Source organism: Athene noctua, chromosome 26 (assembly GCF_965140245.1).
Source record: "Athene noctua chromosome 26, bAthNoc1.hap1.1, whole genome shotgun sequence".
Lineage (NCBI taxonomy): Eukaryota > Metazoa > Chordata > Aves > Strigiformes > Strigidae > Athene > Athene noctua.
The window spans coordinates 49,388-76,263 of NC_134062.1; the positions used below are offsets into that span (position 1 = coordinate 49,388).

Here is a 26,876-nt window from a genome sequence, read left to right on the forward strand (position 1 = left end):
CAAGCCAGCGATGGGAACAGGCCAGAGGGATCAGGAAAGAGAGGAGGCAGCACTGAGGCATCTAGAAGACAGGTGAGCAACAGGGAGCCAGAGAGCAGGAGACGACTGCGGAAGAGAAAGTGACAGAAAAAAGGACAGAGAGGTGGAGCATGAGAAAATACAGGAAAAGAGAACAAGACAGAGAGATGAAGCAATCAATAGATTAAAATTCTTCCATAGACTGAATTCTTCAAAGAGCACATCAAGGCCCAAATAAAGGGGTTACCAAAAAGCTGCAGGAGGCCAAAAAGGGAGGCTGGAAGGGAAACAGAGGTCAGAAAAGTGTGGTAGCCAAAAAGGGGTGGGAGGCTGAAAACAGATGGGAGGACAGGAGGAGGCAGAGGTAAGAAAAGTCGAGGCTCTGAGAGGGAGGGCAACTCTTGACATGGAGGGAAATAACTTGCGGGAAATAACTCTAGTAAAAAGTGGAGGCCAAAACGGGGTGGAAGGCCACAGGAATGTAGACCTTAGAAGAAAGCGAGTGTATTGGGTGGGAATTATTTAAGGGGTGACTGTTTCTGGGGGACGTATTTTGGGGAGGACCATTTCAGGAAGGGAGTGTTTACGAGGGGCACTATTTTGGGAGACTGTTTTGGGGGCACTCTTTCAGATGGGAGTAGTTAGGGGGTATTATTTCAGGGAGGACTCTTTGTTGGGGGGTACTATTTCAGGGCTGGAGTGTTACAGGAGGGTCTACCTCAGGGAGACAGTATTTCAGGGGGGACTATTCCTTCTGACTGGCGGGCGGTACCAGGGCGAGGGGACAGGGGTTGGGGGAAACGACCACCACGTGCCACTGCGCATGCGCGAATTCCGTGGTGCAGTGCCGAATTTTGCGCACACAGTGACAGCACTGAGCATGAAAGACGCAGAGTCGCCACTGCGCATGCGTGAGTTCCGGTCTGCAATACCGCACTTTGATCACCTGGTGGCAGCCCTGAGCCACAACACAGGAGAGCCTGTGCGCATGCATGAATTCGGGCTGCATTATGCAGTTTTGGTCGCAGCGTGGCAGCAACGAGCAGAAAAACGGGGGCTACATTGCGCGTGCGCGCCCCCAAGCTGCAGTGCCGACATTTGGCCGCCGTGTGGCACCACCGCCCCACTTCTCCCCTCAGCATTTCCCGGGAGCAAAAATGACGCCCAGAAGTAGCCGCCTTCGACCATCCCAACATGGCAACTGCTCACTGGGCGGACAGGGTTCGCCTTCCTCTGCCCTGGCGCGAGGCAGCAGACTCTGCAGAGAGCGTTTTCACACCGCCGGCAGCATGGGCGGCTGCTGAGGGCAGGAGGGCACAGATGGAAAGCTGCTTTGTGCCAGAGAGGCAGCTGCGGTCAGCAGGAACCAGCATGGCCAAGCAGAGCCAGTGCCAGGAGCTAAGCTGCATGTCTGTGATGACACGTTGGTGACCCGCAGGCTCAGCAGTGCTGCTCACCCCTTTCCTCACCTCTGTGCTACCAGTACTCTGGTCTCCTCACCTGGCATCCACACAAGGCTCTCTGGGCAGGGCTTGTCACTTCGATAAGACATGCCGCACAAAGTTCTTCACAAGCCTGCCCTCCAGTGCTCAGCCAGCTGTGCACCAGGGAAAGCAAAGAGGCACGTCTGTTCAATGTCCTCAGCATGTGACTGCCTTGCCAACGATAGCAGTGGGACAGCACCTCGGGCTACAGGAAGCGTGTGGAAGACCAGACACCCAGCCCCAGGCAGCACCACCAGTGTGTTGGTCTGCCACCACCACCTTGCCGCAGGATGAGCCCTGCCTGGAGCAGAAATGCACAACCACCAACCCTCTCGTCTACCTTGACTTTGCAGCTGCAGCTGTAGGCCCTGCAACACAGCAAGGACAACAAAGAAGGAAAAGCAGAGCAGGCTGAGGGGAGAAGACAACGTGAACCAGGTGCCAAACAGGGTGAGGGCGGGGTCTCCCTACTCCGCAAGGGCACCCCAAGAAGCCGTAACAGACTCGCCCAGGGTACTGCTGCACGTCCGGGGCCAGCCAAAGGTTTTGGCTCAGCTCAGGCCTTCTGGGGCCGACGTTGCCATCTTGGGAATAATCACTTGCCTCCACAGGGTTACAGTCCTTGGCCTGGTCTTACAGTCTGTAGACCTGTTCCTGGCAAGAAGGACGCTTCAGAGATGACAGTCTTACAAAAGAGGACTACAAATCCTCTTTGAACTTAAGAGGAAGCAAGAGGCCGCAACTCGCTGCACTCCAGCCAGTATAAAGTTAGACTCTGGGTCAGGCTTTAATTTCCATGTGGTTTAATAAGTTAACAGGTTCAGCCATTACACAGCAATGGAATTCTTCTCCAACATTTACAAAGGTGCAAGAACTTCATTTAGTCCAAATTAAGACATTTTACTATCATCTCTTAAATAGCTACACAGTTCCTTTTTTTTAATTTTATTTTCCTCTGAACAGTCTGGGGTTAAAATAAGACACCCAGAAAGAAGTTATCAAAGTACAAAAGAGCACGCACGAGGAGGGGCGCTAATTCAAATTCAGCATGGGAATTTGGTCCAGTACCTGTATGAGCAAGGAAAGGCTGCGTGGAGCAGTCATGCCTGTAGGAAGAGCTACGGTACTGCAAGTACACAAAGTTTCCAGATGTTTGACCACCACTGGGATTGTTACTCTACCATAACACTCACTGTGACCTAGCGGAGGGGGAAACGATGCAAGACCCCAAACACGTGAACACCAGCCACTCAACATTCAGGCATCTCACCAGCGACCCAGGAATTACTTCTCTGTAGGTTTAGCCAACAATGAACCAAGAGAAGCCGCCGCAGGAAGGAAGTGGCACCACTCCAGACAAAAAAGAAGAATGAAAACATTTGTAAGCGTACACTTTGCCGTGCACCCAGTTCTCATCTAGAAATGGCGTGGGCCTCTAGTCCTCTTCTGTCAGTCTGAAGAAGTTTTCATCATGTTCCCCTCCCATGAACTGTTTTCTGACTAGCTCTCTGGTAGTCTACCCTCACTCTCCCCCACTTCAACCCATCTCTCTAACAACTCCATCCCCAACTACATACACAGCACGAGGGTGCTTGCAGGAGCAGAAGTTGGACTCGCTTGCTCAAGACTCTGCCCCTGTAAAGGTCCATGTCAGACATTTTTTGTGGATGCCACAGAAGCTGATAAGGCCGCTCTCCCAACCCATCTGGCGTCCTCAAGTCGCTTTGCAGTGTGACCGGTACAGGCGTTTGCAGAGCACACTTCAGTTACAAGCGCATGCAAACACGTGCACACGATTCCCTCTGCCCTCAAATAAGCAGCCTTTGAGCACCCTCTCCAATTATTGGGCCTCAGACATCCAGCACAGTAAAGCATATGGCACCCCTAAATCACTGAGCTTTCGCAGTTTTCTCCTCCTCTTCCCGTGTCTGCTTTCTCCTACCTCGAGAGGATACCCCTTGCAGGCTGATGCCCAGGGCTTTTTCAATGCAGAGGCTCTTAAAAAGCCTTACCAAAACATGGGGAGAGGATGCATCCTGACAGAAATATACTTACAAACATACTTACAGCTAGAGAAATAGAGAAGTAGAAACACACTGTGTAGGTAAGTTCTAGCAATGCTGTTCAGTGAAAATAAGGGGGGGACACGGACGGACACACGACCCCACAAACGAAAAACCACCCACAAAAAAAACCAAAAGAACCCCCAAACCCCAAAATGTATATACTTTGGCTTCATTTACCAGTCACTAAGTCACCGTTTCTACCTGTGTAGCTGTCAGCAAAACGTAGCATTTGGAATGCAGGCCTTCATAAGCAGGTTGAACTCCTTCAGAAGCCTCTGTCCGTTTAAGCCCACTGCTCTGCCATGCCTCCTCCCCCACACATTCAGTCAAGGACCGATTTCACAAGGTGAAAATATCGAGCCTACCCTGAGACAGCAACCTGGCAACTGCAGATCACTTCAGTCTAAAAAAGTTCAAAGGCGGCCCACACTGCACGCCGGGGTTGCTTTGCAGTCCCGGGCATTACAAAATGCCACATGCCCCACAATGGCACCGAGGCAAGGGCACGAGTATCCAGAAGAAGCGGAACGGGGAAAAGCAGATCTCAAATACCATTTCTTCTGTCCTAAAGCCAGAAGCACAAGCAGGGATTAAATACAGAAGAGATTTCTTTAAGTGGCAGTTCTACAGGGGTGACCTCCCTGGGACTCTGGCCTCCAGAAACTGTCAAGACAAAGATGTACATGAACTTCCCTTTCCTTTGGAGGAGATTAGGATAGAAGAAAAATTTCTCAGGTTGATATTCACACTTTTCCCACAAGGCAGATTTTGAGAAACCGGGAGAGTAACCCGTGCTTGCGTAGCCAGGACTAACAAAACCAGTCGCCTGCCGCTCGGGGGATGAACGCAACCACGCGTGTGAGAAAGAAAGCCATGTACAGATATGAAGAACAAGGATCAACACGTTCATTGGGAGTATATCCGATCTAAAAGACATCAGGATTCATGCATCTGAGCCATTCTCCCTACCCCTCTGTCCCTCAAACAGCAGTTGACCTCAAACAGCAGTTGACCAAAACACCCTGAAAAACATTCTGCACTTAGCGAGAACATTTAGAAGAACATAAAAAGGTTACGATATCAGTCCTGCAGCGTACAACTTTGAGAAGCAACAAAACGGCAGAAAGTACATCTGTTAGGAAACACGAGCAGATGCGGGACTTGACGTTTGGGGATGTGCTGTCGGCCCTAGACAATATTCCTTTCCTCTGCGTGCTATCTAACCAGACACAAGTTTTCATAGCAGTTTACTGCCTGTGATAAAAAGCAGTGCCAAAAATTCAAGGGAAGAGACACACTGACCATCCCGCATCCCATTCGTTCCAGGGACCGCAGCGTGGAAGGTTCCCAGATGAGCCTTCTGCCAAGTTGAAACTCAAAATCAAAGACAGAACCCCCCACTGCGATTCATGAGCAGGCACAGCCTGTAGCCAACAAACCAGGACCAAATTCAGGAAATCCCATGGACATATGGCACGAATGGCCCATTTAGCATGGCTAGAAAGGGTTCCTCGGTCCCCTAGGCTGGTGAAGAACTCTGGTTTCAGTTTTACTCCTGCCATTCCCATCACCTCCTTCCTCTGAGGCAGACCAAAATACTCCACTCGAAATCCAGGTATGCGTTTGTCGGATGCAAGCCTTGCTCACTTTTTCCGCCTCCAGTCTACAGCAACAAGGACAACGCTCACTCGGCCTTGCAGCCCTCCTCGTGTACAGGAGCCCTATTCACACTTCAGAAGCACAGATGGAAGCCTCTGGCATTGGCCTCCAGCTGCCCTGCACCGGGACAGCTTGAGCTGCTCTTGAGATTTCAAGAAAAGAATACAAGACTAATGAAGGAAACTCATGGAAGGTCCTGTAATTAAACCTACAACTGGAGAGCACCGACTTCCGCTGGTGCCACTGTGGGAAGCAACCTCTTGCATCAAGGAAAACCATTTTCAGCAAGAAATGGCGAGTGTGCCAACATCCATCGTGCGGAGCTGAGAATGAAGCCGCAGTGCCGTGCAGACGACAAAAGAAACAAAGGATAAAAGACATGAAAGAGCTCGGGGAGGACAGAGAGACTCCCAAACCAAAACAAACAGATGGAGAATAGGTTCCCTGTCAGCTGGCTGGACCAGTCCCATTTCTCACACGTGCCCAACCTCACGGGGAATCAGCAGGAAAAACAGGAAAGAGTCCCTCCTGCTGGCATGCACTGGCATGTTCAATCCGAGCCCCAGGTGATTCTGGCCCTCCCTACCTCTGGATATTTTCTGAGACACGCCCTGAAATTCCCACCTATAAATCCTTTCACAGCAGCACAGCAAACACATTTGGTCTTTGGAAACAGCACACGCCAACGAGCCAGGATTCGTCCTTCTGAAGAACGTGACGTGTTACTTTAAGCGTGTTGCCGAGGGAACAACCACTTTTTTTGGTTGGTCTCATCCCACATAAAGCAGGGCGACGGCCCTCGCCTCCGGAGGTACCATAACAGGAGAGCAGAGCTAGAAAATCGGGTCAGGCCTAGGCAATCGCTCTTCAGCGAAGTTTTTCCTCCCCTTTGCCCCATCTCCTTAACTCTACAACCCACAGGAGAGCAGGAGCTTCCGTTCAAACCAGGCATGCCGATGGGGCACAAGCATTTCTCCAGAGAGTCACCGTGCTATTCGAATAGGGCCTCTGGGCATATTTGCAATGTTCACGTGTCAGATGATCAGAAAACTGTTCATCTAGAAAGGCAGTCTCCTCCCATACAAGGATTCGATTTCCCCCTGCACGCCTCTCCCTCTGCCAACGCACGCTGCAGAAATGCCCACCAATTGAACGCACTGGATTGAGTTTGCTAGAAGAAAGGAAATACCAGACACAATCGAGAAAGGGTCCTTCTACCACAGAAAACCCTTTCATCAGTGAAAACATATAAACTCTGGCCTCTTTCCGCCACGTGACTTCAGGCTCCACGTCAGACCGCCCTTTTGCAAGGACAGCGAGGAACGCGACAGTGCATCCCCAGCGTGGTGCCGGTCCTCACTGCGAGAACCATGAGAAGCCAGGCGCTCCGCAGGTGCAGAGGATGGCCTGGTACCCTGCCAGCAATTCTCCCAACAGAAAGGGTTCTGCTTGTGTAACGGTCGGTGCGCACATGCGGCACAGTCCCTTCCTCGTGCGAGAACGTGGATGCGGAAGGAGGGCTGCATCACAGCGTGACAGCACCAACGGCAGCGACCAGATGACCTTGCAAGGGCCCGGGCTTCCACAAAAATTCACCCAGTGTTTAGAACTTCCATCTTCATAGAGACTCCTTCCTTCATCAGCACAGCACAGAAAGCAGGCATGCCTCAGAGTCGTCCACTGAACCAAAAACCGTTCCAACGGCAGAGCCAGGTGGAGAACCACAGCTCGTTCTCCTGGCGGCTCGCTGCCCCACGCTGCACCCCACCTCAGTCAGGTTACAGCCTCTGCACCAAGCAGAAGCAACAAGAGCATTTAGATGCCAGCGACCGCGTCATTCTCTCTCACCAGAAGAGCCAAGCGAGGCTGCATCACACACTTCTTCAGCAAACCCAGTAGTTTCTTCACCTTTAACTCTGAGGGCAGCCACTCGAGATCTGCCCCCCTCCATGCTTTCCAAGACACACCCAGCAATGCCAGACAGCTATGCAGGCGTAGTCGCTTCGGCAGCTCTCAGGACCCCCACAAGGATTAGCATGCCACCTGGATTTTCTGGGAGAGCACAGTGGGGTACGACAGTCCGAGAAGGCTCAGCCAGTGCAGATGAGTGACCTAAGCCCCAGGTTCACCCCCTCCATTCCCCGCACGGCATAAAGCACCGGGGTGTCTTCCCTCAGCCAAGCTTGGAAGGAACTGGACTGCAGGTCACAGATACCGTGGCGTGGGAAGACAAGAGACTAGAAAAGGATCTCTGCGCAATCTTTCTGATAGGCCTCTCCCTCCTTCAGTTCTCACCTGCTGTCATGCTGTCGCTAGCTTTGGGTTTGGATTTAGACTTGAAGGAGAAGCGCTTGATGAGGCGGCGCGAGAAGCTGCCGGCTTTCTTCCTGGCAGCAGAGTTGGCGGTGACGTTGGACAAGTCGTCATGTGACTGGCTCAGGCCCACTTCCTTCTGCTTGCTCCTTCTCCGGAAGATGAGCTTGGTACCGCTCCGAAGAAAGCTAACTGCAGAGACAGAAAGGAAGGAGACGGAAACCACGATAGCATCCTGCCCTGCCAAGTCGCAGGAACGTTAACACACCTGGCTGCTCTCGGACGAGCGGCAAATGTCTCTTCCGCTCCAAGCAGCAGAAGTGCATGGCGGGTTGGTAAATCCCAGCTCCCGGCCACAAGGCAAAGTTTATGTTTGGGACAGACCATGATACTAACGAGCTGCTTCGCTAAGCATGCCGTCACATGTTCTCTCTGCGAAAACTTCCTTTTAAGCAACCATGCCCTCCCTTCGGTGGAAGCATGCAGAATGGCAACAGAAAACTAAGACTCACACAAATGGAAAGCAACTGAAAATGTCTGCACGTGGAGACGCCGGGAGGAACGCGTGCCAGAGAAACAGCCTCTCAGACTAACCCATCTCAAGGGCACCCGGACGAGCAGGTCATCGAGCCCCCGGAAAAAATGGTCCCTGGTTTCACGAGATGCCCTAATCTGGAGACAAGTAACAGCAACGGCTTCAAATGACTCACGTGGGCAGAACAGGACAGAGACATCAATTGCCATCAGTCCCGGTCAGGTGCAAACGCATGCATCCAAAACCTGTGCACCCTACAAATCCATCACCATATTTCCTACAGAGGGGGCTTGCTTTCCCTTTCCTTCCTTCTCTTCCCTGCCCACCAAGTCTCTCAGGAATCTGGGCCATGCACCCTTCTACCTGCTGATGTGCACCTGAGGGGCCATACAGTCCAAACCATACCCAGCCAGACCAGGGTACAACCCCATGAAACTTGTCCCGCTGTCGTGTGATGAGTGATTGAGATCTTGGCTCGCACCCATTTACGTAAGTTTATAGCTAACTGAAACCATCACAGCTACAAGCAGACAAATCTGGGACATGCCATCCACCCAACCAACACAAACCGAGAAAGTCCAGAACAGCAGGTCAGTCGGGGCAGGCCAACTCCATCGTTTAAAAGCAGAGAGTTTTCATGGACTTCTTACAGTACGACAGGTCAGAGGCACTAGCTGCTTTGATGCTAACAGAAAAAAAAGGAGGGCATCAAGGCCCATACAATCTACATTGTCGGGTGGCCTCCATTTCCACACCAGAGGTGGCCAAAATCAGAGAAGGAATCGTTATTTATGGACACACGCCTGATTTGCGGTCCTGGAAGCTGGGGGGAGAAAACGGGTTCTTGGGAACGCACAAGCTGAGGAGGGTACCTGTCTAAGAGAGCACAGAAACCAAAAAGTCCCCGGGATTCGGACGCCTGCAAGCCCAAGAGTTTGGAACTGCTCCAGCAAAAGTGTAGGAGAGAGTCAGGGTCTGCCAAGCTCCCACAGAAGCTGCTCTTTGCCACGCCAAAAGCAGGCCACAGGTCCCATGCTCAGGCAAGGGAAGTCGGATGTCATTTTTTCCTCAAGGACATACAGGCTAACTTTAGCTATTATCTAACGGTTCATCCTTACCTTTGTGATCTTTCAAACTCCTGGTCTCAAGGGCTCCCGTGGAGCCGGTTTCCGACTCCACGTCTTCCACCGACGGTCTCTCAGAGATGTCTGACCGCGTCGTCTCATCCAGCTCCTGACTGGCCCTTTGACCCAACGGCGACACTTCCGGCAGCTGTGACGATTCGGTAGAATCATGCGTCCGGCCAGCTGTGCCCTCCGCCACAGAACGCCCGTATGCCATGGCCTCCAAGGATGCAGCGTAACCCAAAGAAAGTGCCATTTCATCTTGAGCGATAGGTACCTGGAGGGGGGGTTAGAAGGTCAGACAGATGGGAAGACGGGGTCTACAGGATTGTGTTCATCTCCCTTCTTCCATCCATACCTACGTACAGATGCTTCGGTTCCAATCATAGTGCTAGACGGCACCAATGTGCAACTGTCGCTCTTTTGATGGAATGTGGCCAATTCCAAAGCTTTCCACAGCACCTCCCTCACTCCCGTGGGCATGTCAACAGAGAACTCCTTAGATTCTCCACGAGGTTCCCAACCCGGTACAGCAGCAGCCTCCCTTTCTGCAGCTGCCCTTTGCGAACTCCCACCAGCAGCTGCCCTGCAGACTGGCAAGTTACCTTTGACACTCGCCGGGAAGCAGTGGCAAGCTGGAAGGAAGCGGCAAAAGGGTTCTGCCAAGCAAGATGTCTGTGCTGGAACCTTCCCACACTGATCCCTATGGGACAGGGTGGTTTCATGCACACATCCCTAGAAACAAACTCCCAAACTGGAAATGGAGCCCCCTAACTACCAGAGACCTTGGAAACTCCCGAGATGATCAGTGTGCTGCGTTTCGTCGGGGTCTTCTTGGTGGGCTTGTTATTCATCTCAGTGAGCTGCCTGATCGCTGTCTCGGCCACCGGATCCAAGCCGTTGGGCATATGGCTATCCCCTGAGCACAAGAAAGATACCAATGCTTGAAGCGGCAACCTTCAGCACAGGCAAGAGGCTGCTCGCTGACCACGATGTTTGTAAGAGGCAACTATATGTGCACAAAGGTAGAGAATGGAATTATGGACTTGCCCAAATAAACCAAATCAAGCATGCTGCATATACACCTTTGCCCTTTTAGACACCTGAAAAGTTTGACATCCCACCAGGTGTGTCATTAAAACACCCTTCCTGCTCCGCAAAGACTACCAAAGACTCCCAAGAGTTTGGGCAGCCTTGGCCACAAATCGTCAAAACAGTTGCAGCGTTCTGCCCTGGAGAAAACCATAGCCCCGAGTACAGGGTGAGCAAAGCTCTTTTGGTCCAGATAGCCTGGAGTGTTCTCACTGAGCAAGGAAGCACCCAGAGTCACAGAACAGAGAGCCCAAGTGGAATTTCTTTTACCTGTACCCACCCGCCACCACCCCTCCACCCCTGCCTTCACTCAGACATTCTCTTCTTGCAGTCAAGTTTGGCGACCTACATTCAGACTGCCACTCTCCAAGAAAGGCTAAGGAACACCATTGCTCTGGTAAGAACCTGAGATTTCCAAGCACTTACGGCTACCGCTGGGCAAGGGGCTGCAAGGGTGGCCGCTCTCCAAAAGCACCGTTGTCTTCTTTTCGGTCACTTCCACCTTGGAAGGAGACCTCGACGGTGAATCTTCACAGTGAAAGAGGCAGAGACACAGAGTCACCGGTAAGTGGAAACAAAGCTTCAGCAACTTCACGACTGTGTCACGGCCCCCTACGTGCAGCCCCAGAAAGCCTCAAGTGCACGCAGAGAGCCTGGAGAGGCCAGCTCCATGAGGTTTTGTGGCAACAAAGTAGTAAGAAGCCTACTGGAAAAAGACACGTGAAGCAGCCCCATCACGAGACCCCGTTCATGTCGTTTCCCAGCCCCACTTCACAGAATATGCGGCACCGCGTTCATCAGGATGTCAGACTGCAAGCGGCAACAACCACTAGTAAGCCAGGTCACCACACTTTCAGCGTTCGGTACGTATGGCGCGACTTCTTCAGGAATGAAGAACGCAGAGCAAGAGCGGCAAAACACTTAGCCCAAGACCACTCAGAAGTTATGCGGCAACGTACACAGAGCTAGGAGCTCCCACCACCAAAGGGTGTTGGGGAGGTTCAGCCCTCTCTTGCCACACCCCCAAACACAGGGCTGCAACTACTCCCTCCCCCAAGGCTATGCCCGAGTCTCTGGATGGCCACAAGACACTAAGGGACCGAAGAAGCTGATGGCTCTGCGCAAGGTGTGAGTCCGCAACGTACGAAGGCTAACCGGTTTTGCTACCGCCTGTGAGTGACCTTAGGAATATTGCTGCCGAGCCTGTGCCCCCATAGCAGCCACCCACATGAGATGCTCGTCGCAGGACAGCCTCACCCAGTTTGCAGTCTGCCTTGGGCCGGGACTGAATTGTGGTGACGGTAGTCACGATGGTGCCGTCGGGCATGATGGTTCGGTCCATCTCCACCTTCTTAGTGGGGGTGATGCTAGTTCGCAGAGATGTGGTGTGCTGAGCATTCAAAGAGGCGGGAGACTCCTGGAAGAGCAGCTACAAAGGGTAAAACGCAGCTCAGAGAGGGTCTCCTCCTCCCAGATGGAAAGGCAGGCATACAGATGACCAAAGCTACCACTCTGGGCCCCAAAGAGCCATTCCCTCTCTGCTGTCGGTCAAACAGAGGGAGGCTCAAGTGCCGAGGGCCCGCTGACACCCCTCCTCAGCGACGAGCCCAGGCCCAATCGTGCTCGTCCCAGCTAGAGGATCACATCACGAACACTTCCAAGAGCACGTGTTTGTGCCAAACTTACGGAGTCGTGAGCTCACCTCCAATATAACGGTAGCTTCAGCTGCCAGTGACCGCCCGGCTCCCGGGACCAGCGAGCAGACCTGTCTCCCAGATGGTTGTTTGCCCAAAGAATCGAGTAAAAGCGTGGTGTGCGCCAGCAGCACATCTGCAAGAAGGAACAGGAAGATAAAACACATTGCGTGACCTCAGTACCTCAAATGCGTCCCAGGCAACCTCTGCTTTTGGGAAGCAGCCCAGTGGGCCAACGAAGCAGATCGCCACGACTCCAGCAGCTCCCAGGTTCGGAGGGGGGGGGGAGGGGGCAGGCACCGCTCCTCTGCTCCTCTTTACCCATGCAGAAATCAACTCCCTTACAGAGGTGGCCACTGAGTGGCCTCCATCAAAATAGGTGCTGCGGTTAGTCCCTGACCGAGCACAAATGAACAGAGGTAGGAGCCTTCCACAACATTCTTCCAATACACGGGGACAAATCCCTGCATGCCTCTTCCCGCTTCTGACTGGAGATGGGCGGGCCGCAGGAACCTCCTGGGTACCAAAAAAAGGTCAGAGTAAGAGCGCTTCACTAAGAACAACAGACTCCAGGGTTACTTCAGGCAGTCAGAGGCTCACAGAAAGCTGAGCAAGAAAACACCTTTGCAGAGTTCATCACACATCGTACCGATGCAGAACTACCACAGGCTCAAAGCATAGGAAGTCCCTTAGGCAATTCTGTCTCCCCGTCTTACAATCCATCTTACAGCTGCCCATACTCACTTCCCCCTCCGTTGCCATTCCCCAGCACCTGTAGCTTCAGCTCTTTACTTCTAGGTCCCAGCTCCCTGTCAAAACACAAAAAGACGAGCTGGCGTTAGGCAATCTTTGCAGAACGGCCACGGAGCAAACAACCCCGTTCCGCGTCTTCCCTCCCTTGCATCTCACACTCCTCATCACCTTTTCCAAATCACCAGTACACGCACACTACTTTGGAGGACACGACGAGGGGCGGCAAACTACAGAGAAGAGAACTCCGGTTCACTTCCTCTGCGAGGCTGCGTAAGCTGCCAGGGGAAGTTGAGGGGGCGACCCATCCAGAAGGCCGAGATTTGCACTCCAGGCCTCGCACACCTGCCGCTTTCACACGCCCTCCACGACTGGCGCTTCTGCCCGTACAGTTAAAACTCAGAGAGTCCAGGGGAGCGGGAAATAAGTACTCGTGCCAGGGCCAGTCGACAGACTCAGCGGTTCGTCACGTGGGTGACACAAACGCGCGCCACCCCACAGCACGGGCTTCGCCTCTGTGCCGTCTGCATCAATTAATTACCACAGCACAGTAACAACACCCAGAAACCACGTCGGTCTGCCTCTGCCGTGCCAGCTGGAAGGAGAGCAGGCACTTACAGAAAGAGGTCCTCAGTCCACTCCAGCTCTGCTGCAGCACTGGCACCGTCAGCTGTCACGGGCCTCGTCCGCTTCTGCTGTGGGGGGCTGTCTAGCTCTGCCATGCAGTGCACCTCCCCGACTCCTGCAAGAGGGACAGAGCAGATGTGCGTGCTTGTCAACATGAGGTACCAGCTTGCTGGACGCACTCCCCTCTTTTCCATCCAAACCTGCTAAAAACATCCATTCACTCCAATCTGGGCACACACGTGTTCTCCCCTGCAGACGAGCAGTGTTTTTGCACTTACCTCCCTTCCCCTGACAGCCCAAGTTCAGCACTCGAAGATTCCGGAGCAACAGCTTAGAACCCAGAGGGGCCACCACTACTCCAGACAGGGACTCTCGAGTCAACTTATTGCTGGATACCTGAGGAATGACGAGAGTAAGATCAAGGCTTTTATCATTTGCTCACCAGCACGCAGCAGCAAGATGTTTGTCTTTGCACCTGCTAAGTGGCCCCTCATACTGACACAAGCCAATACCCGCAGAGCTATCGAGAGATGCTGCAGACTCCCCAAGCTATCCACCTCTGGTGGCCCCCCCCTTGTTATTTCAGATGGGAAACTCCAGGCAGACAGAAGAGACAGACACGAACGAGCTTGCTGGCTGCCAAATGAACACCTGAAGATAACAAACCACAGCCCATTTCTGCCTGTAAAGGCTGCCCTGGAGGGAGCCTTGGCGTTCTGAGCAACGGAGAGACTGCTGAAACAGAGACGTGCCTTGAGCGGTCCAGCTCCACCTCAACACAGCCGGCGCTCCGTGTCTTGGGAAACAAGCTACAAACAGAGCTGTCCTTCAGAGTGGTTTCCAACTATCCTAGTCCCCATGCCGTAGTACCCCAGACTCTCATGACGGCGCAAGCTGGGATGTGGCTGTCACCCAGGAACAAGTCTCAACCCTCAGATTCCCGCCTGAGTCGCAGCCCTCGGAAGCACCCCGGGGCGCAACATTTGAGGCACGAGAATGACACGGAGAGAGTGCCTTACCGCACCGGCTCCAGCGGTGCAGGCCTTCAGATTCACCATCATGGCTGGCTGAGTGCTGACAATGGTGTCCTCGATCAGATCCTTTATGGTGGACAGATCCACTCTCCCTTCATTCTTCTCTCCACAAATCAGGAGGAAATGCAGGAAAGTCATAATGAGGGAGACGCATTTTCTCCATATACAGCTCCAACTGCCTCTCAAGCCTCTAAGACACAACACAGTCCTTCTCCCAGTAATAACCTCCCATATCCCGTACTGGCTCTCCCCAGCACTTAAAGGTTCCGTTTTAAAGGCTGCAGACAAATGCGAGTGGTATAAATGCAAGAAACTAAGCCTCTAGATCTGTGGTCTACCCCTTGCAAATTTTGACAATAAGCCTTTTACAGTTCATCACCTCCTCACCACCTCGTGAGACAATACTACTGCACTTTTGTGAGAACAGCCAAATTCCTACATCTACTCAGAAAAAAGCAACGAGGCCATCGGTAAAACGAACCAACCGACCTACCTGGATCACAAGCATAGGCACGCCCACGTTCAGCTTGTTAAACCTCTAACACCCACAGCGCTCCCCCACACTAACCTCTCAAAAAAACCACCAAACAAACAAACCAAACCAAACAACCAACAACAAAAACCCCCAAACCACCCCAAAACCCAAAGCCAACCCAGGTCATTTTGGAGCTCTACACTGGGCAACAGCAGGAGGACCTGCACAGACAGAAAACATTTACTGCTGCACACTCTGCCATTCAGCTGCTACACCAACCTTGGAAAACAGGCATCGGTACCACTTCAGCCCTCTTGATGATGTGCCATTTGGACAGAGCTGAGCCAGTACCGATTCCAGGGCAAAAGAATGCCCTCCCTTACCCTAAAGGACCATGACAGTGAGTTGCCAACCTCTCCCCCTCCACAGCGGCCTTCCTCCCAGCTTGGCGCTGTTCCTGCCCCTCCCGTCCTTCCTCCGCTCCAGTCCAGTCTCCCACTGTCGGCCCCTCACCTCACGAAGCTGAAGTCTCGGAAGAACCGAAAGGTTCAAGTCTGGTCTGTCCTTGAACGTCCATGACACCAGGAGACCTTCATTCTGTATCTCCTCCAAGCAGATCTCCACCTGGCCCAGAACAAAAAAGCACAGTCAGGAACAGTTTCTGTTTCTGTGAGGTGTTTTTTGCCCCGCTTCAAATTCAGCAACTGAAAGGCCCTCACACCAGCGTGACAATAAGAGACAGAACATAAGAACACAAGCGGTCTTCGGCTTATGGGAAGAAGCAGCTGCGGAAGCGTCATTGCTCTGCGGTGAGATCTGGCTTCCTTACTGCCTTTGGACACCCAGGCACCATCAGAGACAAAAAAGGTGGGTTCTTTCTGCGGTCAAAGAAAAAAAACCACAGGGCAATCCAAAAGTGTGAGTCGGGAACCGACATGGAATATTTACTGAGCTATGCCAATTAACCACTGCCAAAAGAAAGATGGCCCCACCCAGAGTGCGACAAGATGGAAGCGGAGCACAAGGAAGGTCTCAGGAGGCATTGTGACTGGGAAAAGAAACGTTCTGAGAGGGCCAGAGAGACAGACATGACGAATAAATCCAGAGGGGATCTGAACCGAGTAAACTTGTCATCAGAGGAATGTGGAACAAATAGAGGCATGGCTAGAGGGAAGAGAACAGAATGACTGGGCTGGGTCACAGATATGGACTCAGGAAGTCCTCTGAAGGAACGAGAGGGACGTGAGATCCGCTACAGCCTGCTAAGGGCAACCTCAAAGGCATCGATCGGCATTGTGACACCATTAGAAGGGTCCTGATTGGGCCAAAGACACCAAAGAAGGCTCAGCAATGCAAGGAAACCTGGAAGGCATTTGAACAGAGTACAGATGTCCTCAGGAGGCCAGAGACCAAAGGGAAACACCCTAGATGGCAGAGAGGACAGTAAGAACGCTCTGAGGTGCCAACCAACTCAAGGACAGATTTCTGAGGGAACAAGCATGGCCATTTTTAAGTTAGCTATGTGTCTCTAGGAGATCATCCTCAGACTGAAAACTCATCCAAGTTACCAACAGTCTGCAAAAACAATGCAGGTCATCCCGTATTTCAGCTGGAAAGTCACACACCCGTACACCTGAAAGGAATTGTTAATGCAACGGACAGACACAGAACCAGACTGGAAGAACTCCTAATACCCTATCTCTAGTAAAAAACACGGGAATGAAATTTAACATAAAGGACAGACTGACATTTATTTACCACAAACACAGGAGGTCATCAGTCGAAAGCAACAGATCTGGGATACGGTAGCCAGGTAAGTAAACAACGAGAGGTGCACAAGAGAGGCAAGGCACATTTGGGACTACAGTACTTGAAGTCTTCTGACCAACAGGCATACGGCAACCTTACCAGCATTTCACAATGCAGCAGCAAGACCTCAATTACAATACCACACGCAATGCTCTACGAGAACTATCAACTCAAAACTTCAGCAGGTGCAAACGAGGAGACCTAGAAAATGCCAGCGAGTAGAGGAACAATTTGATGAAATGTGGCAATGTCCGGCCAGCTCCCAGAGACTACGCAAAGATGAAAAGCGACCACAGTTGCTGCCCATGACTAGGTCAGCAGCAGGCACGCTAAACATCAAGGAGAGAGAGAGAGGGAGAGACAGAGAATAGCTATTTAAACAACCGCAGAACAGAGGCATAAAACCAAACCAGGACGAGCCAATAAATGCAGGATGATAATTTTAAGAAAGCTTCTCAGAGCAAAGGGGTTGTAGAACAACCTTCCAGCTACAGTACTTGCAATAGCACGGGATCAGCTTCTGCCACCACATAGTTACTTATAATTTTGCCACGTCTCCCCATAGCACAAGCAAGACCGTGGTCTCCAAGCAAGGTAACCGCCTCCAGCGTTGATACCTTCTTCATCAAAATCACATTCCAGAGAAGCAAATCCAGCCACAAGATGACTCCGGAGTTACCACCCATTGTGATTTCCCACAGCTTCTGTTCTGGAAGAAGCATCTCCCGTGTTCAACACACAGGAAAAATCTGTGTCCCATTCTGGTAAAACGTGTTAAGGGAAGCACCGACAAGCAAACCACTCCTTGCTCCGGATTTTTTTTTTCACAGTGACAACCAGGACGACACCATAATTGTATGTACGTGCAGGATGCACCTTTCCCTATCCCTTGTGCTGTGACAGGAATTGAACTCCGTCAACCCTTCATTTCTTAAACGCCCACTTAAGAACACAGTACAGAATGCTACCCTGTCTCAAATCTCTCTGGATTTTGTTATGGCTACATGAGGTAGCCAAGATCTACAGAGTGACCCTCAGAAAACAGGACTCAGCACGCAGATGAGGAATATCTGCCGCTCCGCTCAACGTCAGCGACAGCATGCTGCCTCTTTCAGCACGATGAGGCCTTTGTTTGCACTAAACGGGATCCTCCTTCCTCAATCAGCATGGAACCGGGTGAAAGAACAAGTTCAATGGCAAACTTTTTACAACTATTACCTGAGCCTGCAGCACAGCCAAAGTGACGTGGTAGGTGTCCACAGAAACAGCAGCTGGGGACTGCTGAGTAACAGAGACAGGAAATTTCACAGCCTCAGCTGACAGATGGCAGTTTAGCACCTAGAAAGACAAGGAAGGAGATGAGTTTATATCCTTGGCAATGCAGCCATGCGATGGCAAAACCTCTAAAAGTGACAGACACAGTCAACCCATCGTGGCGGGAAAGAAACATCAGGTGTAGTCCCAGAGACAGTTCCACACCGCAAACCTGTCGCTTCAGACTCTGTACATGAGATAGTAAAGATGTTTCAGCGACAGGAGCTCTCTTCTCCTCTCCACTGTTGGATCCCAATGTTCAGGCTCAGCATCCATATGCCCCAGCTCCACCAACACATCTCCCACTGAGGCTCTCCCAGAGCTCACCGCCACACAGCCCCAGAGCCGCGAGCTCACAAGGCCATCGACAGGCCTCCAAACTCAGTAACAGACCTCACCCAAAGCTTCCCCAGTTCCGTCATCGCGCAGGCCTCAGCAATCTCTGTAGAACACAACATCGGCCGACAGAGAAACACCACACCATGCAATTCTGAACAGCAAAGCCTTACCATGCTGTGGTCTGACTGTCCCTTGCACGTCACGCAACTTATATTTGCGGCTGGTGGTAACTGAGGACCTTCTTCAAATGTGATCTGCACCGAACTCTACGGAAAGAGAGCTCTGTTAGTTCCCAGTGGTCAAGGTATCCCAGACTGTTTCAAAGACAACAAACGATCCAACACAGGGCCCCAGAGACGCTTCGGTCCATTTCCGTCAATCCAGCCCACACGCAGAACTGTCGCACGATGCAATTCTACCCTAGTCAAGGCTTAGACTCACAAACGCTACCTTAATTTCAGACAGACGAGCCCGAATGAGAATGGAAAATTGTTCTGGATAGAAGACAAAGTGTCTTTACCCTTTTTCACTGCAGAAGCTTTGCCATTTTTTCTCTCTCTGCTCTGGGTTAATACTGCCCCAAGTAAAACAAACAAAAACATCTACAGCAACAAAATCCACCCTCAGTATACAGTACATCAGTTCCTCTGCTTGACTTGTTATCTTTTTCCACCATCTCCAGGTTTATTAGAGTATAAGAGAGTGGGCGTGGAGTCAGACCAGGGGCAGGGAAGGAGACACTGTCAGTCATGACAAGCGCTATCAGGCCTCATGTCCCTTCCCTTGACTGGATGCAAGATTAATTTCACGGGAGAGGGAGACTCAGGGTAGTGGGCCGCAGGGGAATGCTTTTTATGACATTTTAGTGCATTTTCAATGATGGAATCATCATCGGTTCTAAACCAAGGTTTACTTGAAAATGATGAGGCACAGCAAAAAAACAAGACACAGCTTCTCCTTCAAGATCTCAGTGCACAGCTGGACTATCCTTTACACAACTTCATTACGAAAACAAAACCAGAAAACCTAACATGCACCCAGCCCAGAACAAGTATCCCATTCTGTGGTCTTTGGAAGCTGCGCGTGGACTACACAGAGAAGACTCAGAGTTGACCTGAGGCTGACTTCGCCTAATTGCGCTGAACTTTTAAGAGATCGGAGGAGCATTGTCTTTAAAAATTTTTTAAAGTACAGGTAGTGCTTTCATATTATTAAGTCCCTACTCTCCTCTCGTTTGGCAGCCCCCCAGGTCACTTCAAAACTTAACTCCTCAGGGCACACAATAACAAGTTACTCAGAGTTGTGATACACTATTAAAGTTGCAACGACCAAGACAAAACAAGTCTTACTTCCTTTTCTATTAGTACAGTCTCCTGATAATACAGGCAGCAACATGACAGTCCTCGTGTAAGTCAGCAAAGAGCTCCTCAGCAGAATGCATCTCATACAAATCCAGTACCGAAGCACCAGCTAAATGACAAAATGCTAATTTTCAGTTGTTTTATCACCTGACAAAGAGATACCTCAAAAACAACTGTGTTGCAAAGGACAGTTGTGAGCCTAGGCCAAATGTTGCAACGCAGTAACTTCCTATGCAGATTGCAAAATTTAGATGTGACCGAAATCATTACGTAAATAGTTATCTCAAACCACAATTACGTATTTCCATGGCTTTGCGAGCGTTATTTAGATTCCGGGTCTGCACCGAGTCTTCCACCTCTATCCTCAGTCAAAGTCTGTGCTGTTTCTTCCCCATGTATAAAAGAATTTCCGTATCTTAAATCCAAGGCTCGAGGAGGAAATGCTAGCCAAAATATCATTGTTATATCTTTCCCAGTTGGACACGATAGGTCACTTTATCCCATTTTATGGGGGGGGGGGGGAGGGGGCAGGGAGTACTGCAATTCTGTAGATCAAAAGCAAGGTGTGAGCAGGAATGGGATGCTCAAGGGGCGGGAGAAGAAAACAGTCCAAATCAGAGCATTTTTCCCCATTAAACAGATGTAAGCACAGCTCTAGGTAACTCCTGATCTAATCCAGAATCCCATGTAAGTCACAGCCCCCTGGGATAACCACCAGGCCCAGCTTTGGCGAACAGCTTTTAGACTCAGCAACTCGCTGCGACAATACCACTTTCTGAGGAGACGTGCTCCAGAAAAGGAACGACTCCAGCAGAAACAGAAGCGTGGCCCTCCAGGGGCCTCCATGCCATTTCATACACCAACTAATCTTCACCTTACAGGAGTTCTACGTTTTGGAACTTTGAAATTGTACCAGGTCTGGCTGAACTGGAATTGGTTTCCCCTATAGCAGCCCTCACGGTGCTGTGGTTTATGCTGGGAGCAGGCAGGGTGTTGGCAGCACCCTGGTGTTGTGGCTGCTGCTGAGCAGTGCTTACACAGCACCAAAGCTCTTTCTGATATTTCCCCCGGTGGGACGGGGTGGGCAAGATCTTGGGAGGGGACACAGCCAGGACAGCTGACCCAAACCGACCCAAGGGATATTCCGGACCATATGACGTCTGCTCAGTATAAAGCTGGGAGAAAGGAGGAAGGGGGTGGGGTCACCCTTGGTCCTCTGAGGCAACCACTCCGGTATTGGAGCCTTGCTTCCTGAGAAGGCCCGACATCACCTGTGCATGGTAAGTAGAGAATAAATCTGTTTGCTTTTGCTTCTGCGCACGGACCTTTGCTTCGCTTTGCTTATATTAAAACTGCTTTTGTTTCACCCACAAGGGTTAGTTTATCTTCTTTCCCCTCTTTACCCTGTTGAGAAAACAAGGGGAAAGGGGGAGGGGGGTGGGGAGGTGGGGAAGTGATAGAGCGACTTGGTGGATACCTGGCATTTAGCCAGAGTCAAACCATCACAGAAATGTAGGTTGTTTTGTGAGAATCTGACGAAATCAGCGCGTGACCGAAGAACGCCATATCAGATACGGGCAACCGCTGACACATGACCACTGTGACTGCGGCCTTCTGACAAGAGGGGCACGGAAGGAGAGGGTGCATTTCTACAGGGGAAGATGCTATCCAAATGTTCTCGCTTCTGTTCAGTGCCTTGATGAGTCCTCTCTCCAAAGAGGTAAGGCCTCTACCTGCACGTGCTCTGTCCCAGTGTACAGCCCTCATCTTTCCTGTCAGGACTCAAAAAGAGAAGAAACGGTTGCCGTGGCTTGCCATACCAAGCCACCCGCCAGGGAGCTGCTAAGCGCCACTCACGGCAGCAGGTCCCCTCAATACAATATGTATCATATCACAACAAACTTACTTTCAGTCACAAAAGAAAGAGCTGGCTTTGAGGATGCAATATCAGCAGGATCTGCAGGCTTTCGCTACTGTACGATAAATCACCCAAGCATATCCTGACGCCTGGAAATTTTCCACAGCAAAAAGGACCCCTTTTTCAGGATGCAGATCTTGGGTTCAATGCTGCGCCTGGCTATTTGCATGACTGAGGGAAGGTGGGAGGAGGAGGGAGGGAGAAGGGAACAGAGGCAGAAGGAAGAACTTTAGCAGCTGGCATGCTAAACACCAAATCAAGTTTCTCGGGTCTTAGCCAGCTTTAACTACCTAGAGCACAATCTTACAGTACGTAATCTAGTCTCATTTAGTTCCAAGACAAAAGATTCATCTCCAACAGCCTGCAGCAGGTAGTCCCACAGTCACCTCAAACTGCACCACCTTCTGTACCCCATCCTGCAAGATCAAGAACATAGGCCAGTTAGTACTTGTTAGGCTACTACTCATAATCAGTCCTACGTTCTCTCAGAGTCAGGCACACATTTTGGACTCCTCCTGGCCTTAGTATACTTAAGGGGCCATTTTCTAACTCTCTTAGAGTACATAGAAAGCTTCTGAACTCATTCCAAGTAACCAGTACAAGAAAAGGGATGTGAACACAACAGGACCAGTTGATTTTTTTTTTCTTCCTCCTCTATGAAAACTTCTTACCCTGTTTTGGAATAGGCATCTTACCATTTTCTCAGTCATGACAACTAAGCACAAGCAATTGAGGACAAGAAAGGAAATTAAAAGACAAAGAATCACCAGAGAATGAATGGCCAAATGCACAAAAGCAGGCACAGCTTATGGTTTGACGGTTACCTTGATCTTTATCCCAGTGACCAGCAGATCAACCACGCATTTCTGCAAAGACCCGTTTTTTCCACAAACCTCCTGGGAATAGAACGCTCAATCTCTGGAAAACTCAGAGGATAAGCTCACCCTAAAACCAACAAGCAACTCTGAATAATCTGTCCTTTGACACCATCAGAGCCCGGACAGGGATACAAACATCCATTCCCATTTTCAAACGCTAGCCATCTAGATCTAAGGCTGGAAAGACAGACCAGGTAGGTGCCGCTACACTGTCATTACAAAGGACCGTTTCACTTAACACAAGTAGCAGTGAAGGAGAAACTATGCCAACGTTCGGTGACTCCATCTAAGAAGGCAAAGGAGGAAGTGAGAAGTCATGCCACACATGGAGCAGAGAGAACTTCAGATGGGAAAGCAAAGGACTGAACACAGTGGAACAAAATTTTTTAAATGCTTTCTTCAAAAGGAAAACAATAAAAACTAACTGTAGATCATCAGTGAGGCAGGTCTGACGAACCCTGTCCGTCCAAAACAGTGGCAAGAAGCAACACCCAGCTCCACAGGTGGGGTCTCCAACACACCTTGAAATAGGAAGACACAACATACGTAAGACAAGCATTAAGAAAGGTAACGTTCAGAACAAGTCCATTCCCTGATCCATCTGTAACAAGCAGAAGATGTAATTTAACGGGCAAAAACATCAGACGGTTTAACAGGAGTGAACAATCCTATGCAGACAGCCCATCTGCATTGACACTCACACAGTACTTGCAGAGGCCAATTCTATAGACTTCTTATGAGAACAAAACTCGCCTCAAGACACACTGCTCTTGCCAGTAGTAACACACAACTGTCTCACATCGTAGGAGCGACAGATGACAGTCTCTCAGAAAACACACCGTTCCCACACAGCCGACACATGGGGTACTGGGACTGAGTAGTACTGGCTACAGCTTTCTTTAAACAAAACCTGTAACAGCCCCTGGTCTTAGCTGACCACGCATCCTTTCAAAAGGAGCAGTGGACGGTATTTTTAAATATTCTCTGCCCTACAGTGTGTGACAGCTGTAAAACAAAAACATGCCCAGTCCGAGGACAGAAGAGCAATCCAAAGGTGGCTCATTATGAGCAAATACCCCATTTGGATCATTTTGCACTTCCTAATGCCAGAAGGCCACCATCCTCTGAAAATAATCACAGCCCTTGCTCTGCAGTTTGAAATAGATCATTTGATGAAATCCTTTCAATAAAGCTTCTACTCTGCTACAACTGAGGGCTATAGAACTTCATGAGCACTGAGCTTGACCTGAGTACGTCATTCAGATTTGTTCTTTGTTGTCTGCTTTACAGTATCACTGCCCAACAAGCCTTATTAACCCTTCTGCTCTCAAGATGCCAGAAAACACTATATACATTAAGCAGGAAAACAAGAGGCCAAAATTGAACTGCCCCGTAGTTGCTGAAGACATTAAGCCTTCCTTTGGACAACCTGCAGAGGACACTCATTCAGGTTCTGCAGCCTTTACTCAAACGGCTGTATCACAGGAGCGCCACTTTCACACCTTGTAACTGAAAAGAAATTCCTTGTAAAGAGACAAGCACTGCACAGGTGACACGTAACAAACGCAAGCGTTTCTTCCTAAGTCGCCTTCCTCAAAGATCCAATTTCTTCATCTCATCCCAGCAAGTTATTATCAGGGGATTACACTGAGTCAAAGGATAATACAGAGAAATGAAGAGCTACAGAAGATACACTGGACAAACAGCCATGCAAACATTCTCAAAGGAGCAAAAGTCACAACATCACCTACGAGCTTAGACTTTACAAAGCCTATTACGTTGATACAACCAGCAACGGTTGAGTCAGGGGGAGTGCTAATTTCTCATTCCTCCTCACCTTCACCAATCACCTGATTTTTACCACCTGGTCATGCTGCACTGAGAGATCTGCTTTTCAGTCCTGCCTCCAGTGCAGAATTTAACTCACTTTGTCAAAAGGGAAGGGACTTCTCCATTCTTGTTGGAAAACTCAAATGCAAATTAACGCCACATTCTTCAAGACTTTGATTTCATTTTCTTCAAATGCATTAGCTTAATGCTAATCTTTTTTTGCCCTTGATTTTCCCATGCAACTTCACAGAAAGGCTCCCGATTCCAGTTCACGTGACAAAAAAAAACCCGGAGACTACGATAGACTTTGGACAAGTAACCTGTGGGCAAAAGCCGCTGCCTTGCAGGTAACGCGCTACCGTGCGGTCACTTCCCTACGGAATCAGCATGGCACGTGAACCTCAAAACTACGGATCAAGACAAGGGTAATGGTAGGAGATTAAAGGGAACAAACACCAGAAATTTCGCAAGAGGTTGCTGTGGAAACCTCTAAGTGGCTGCATCAGCCGGTTTCATCAGACCTGCCTCGGGCTCCGGCCCCACGCCGAGTCGGTGCTGCCCAACACCCACCCCTCGGTGCTTTTACAACGCAGCGCACTCGCGTGTACTTACGGTCCAACCCACGGGGCCGGCGCAGAGCAGCTCCGGCAGCGACCCTGGCTCCCCGTGCGCCGGCGACTCCCTCGGGCCCGAGCCTCACAGCCCGCGACAGCGCCCGGCCGGGCCAGGGAGGCTCCCTCGGCGACCGAGGACAAAAGTCGGGCGGCCCCCCCCGCCCAGACGCCGCCGCCCTTTCCCCCCCGCCCCCGCCCGTGCCCCGCCGTACCCCGTGCCGGCGCGCCTGGCTGTTGAGGGCTCGCACCCAGGCCCGCTGCCACTGCTCCCGCAGGGCCCGCAGGGCGAGCAACGCGGCGAGCAGCGCCCGGGCCCCGGCCTCCTCCGCCGCCGCCCCGCGCCGCCGCGGCGCGCGCAGGGCCGCCGCCCGCCAGTACTGCAGCAGCCACGCCGCAACGGTGAGCAGCGAGGCGGCGAAAAGCAGCACAAGCGCGGCCCAGCCCGGATCGGGCCCCATGGCGCCGCGCACACCGATTCACGGCGGGCCGGCAGGCATGGCGGGCCTGCCCGGCCCCGGCGCTGCGGCGCCGGCCCAGCCGCTGCCACCTCCCACCGAGGGAGGGCAGGGGAGGGGAGGCCAGGCCGGGCCGGGCCGCGCCGCCGCCTTCCCCCCAGCCCCGCGGCGCACGTGGGCCCGGTGCCGCGCGCCGCCGCAACCTGAGCCCGCGTGCGCACAACTGCCACCGGGCCCGAGAGGGCGGGGCCCCCGCCCCGCCGGCGCGCGCCGCTTACCGGCCCGTTCTCCGCCCGCAGGGAACGGCCGCTCAGCCACCTCGTAGCTGCCGCCGCCGTCCTCTTCTGGCGGGCTGCAGTAGCGGCGTACCGCGGCCTGGAAGCCAAGCGCCTTGCCAGGCTCCGCTTAAAAACGTCTCGTAACGTCACGCTCGTTTGCGCCGTTCGCACCCGGCCCGCAGGACACGCCACTGCTCAGGAACCCTCCTCCGTTCGCCTGCTGCCAGCTTGGCCGCCCTCGGTGCAGGTCACACCAAGTCTGACCGCCTCTTCTCACAGCGGCCGCGACCCAAGGCAGCAGCGGGGGGTAATTCCTCGCTGTTGGAGCTGCGGGGGCTCCAGCCAACCCTCACCCCTGCTCCGCGATGTGGTTTCCTCCCTACAGCGGTAACACGCGCAGGCCTTAAAGTTCAGGCTCGGTTAAAGTTTACAAAGTCATTTTTGCAGAAGTTCCAACAGACAGCAGAGACAGCTCTCAATGTAGCACAGAAAAGGCTGTCAGAAACCATCCGGGGCCACCAAACCCCACTTTAAACAGGGGCAGGGCACGGGAAAGCGCTCCTGGCTGCTACCGCACCTTCCACTGCTTCCCCCCGCCAGAATGCAACATCCATGTCAGAAATTGCGTCTATCCTGCTCTGCCCGCCCCCCCAATAAGCGCCTCTGAGTCCAACAGCTGTGGCAGATTTCCTGGCAATTGAGGATCTCAGGACGGGCACTTCACTGTTTTTTTCCTACAGCTAAGGAAAGGTGTGGCAAGACGAAACCGACGGTTGCTCCGTTCTTCGCTCTCGCGCACCCCACCAGCCCGGTAACCCGGCTCCCCGCCCGCCGGCGCCGCTCCCCAGGCCCGGGCAAAACTCGGCTCCGGCCGCGGGAAAGGGGGGGCGTGGGGGGGCGGCGCCGCCGCGCCGGACTTGGCCCGCAGCGTGCGGCGGAAGGAAGTGACGTCAGGGGGACGGACTACGGCCGGCTCGAGGGGCGCCGGGGCGGCCATGGTGGTTGCGGGCACTGCGGGGCGGAGTCCGCGGCAGGGCCGCCGCCGGGCCAGGGCGCGCGCGGCTTCCCGCGCCGAGAGCTTAGTTTGGCGGGGCTGGCGTGGAGCCCAGCAGAGCCCCGGGCCGGGCGGCAGCGCTTCGGCCCGCTCTCCGCGCAGCCCAGAGCGCTCCCGGCCCCGCGCCGGCGGCCGGCTCATGCCAGCGGCAAAGA

General features: G+C 52.1%; 1 protein-coding gene across 2 annotated transcripts; it reads right to left on the reverse strand.

The window, feature by feature from the left end:
* Positions 1-2,288: 2,288 nt before the first annotated feature.
* C2CD2L (C2CD2 like) lies at positions 2,289-25,562 on the reverse strand. 2 transcript variants are annotated; one of them, XM_074927632.1, is made up of 15 exons: positions 25,147-25,562; positions 18,504-18,599; positions 17,899-18,018; positions 15,385-15,495; positions 14,382-14,495; positions 13,641-13,758; positions 13,354-13,477; positions 12,730-12,794; positions 11,994-12,121; positions 11,549-11,720; positions 10,718-10,819; positions 9,985-10,118; positions 9,194-9,476; positions 7,523-7,732; positions 2,289-4,133 (listed from the first exon to the last, which is right to left on the reverse strand). In XM_074927632.1, the coding sequence occupies exons 1-15, from the start codon at positions 25,390-25,392 to the stop codon at positions 3,982-3,984; spliced, it is 2,175 nt and encodes a 724-aa protein (XP_074783733.1). In that variant the 5' UTR covers positions 25,393-25,562; the 3' UTR covers positions 2,289-3,981. The 2 variants fall into 2 exon arrangements, with proteins under 2 accessions (XP_074783733.1, XP_074783734.1); XM_074927633.1 differs by having other exon boundaries at positions 3,993-7,732.
* Between the last annotated feature and the right edge of the window lie 1,314 nt (positions 25,563-26,876).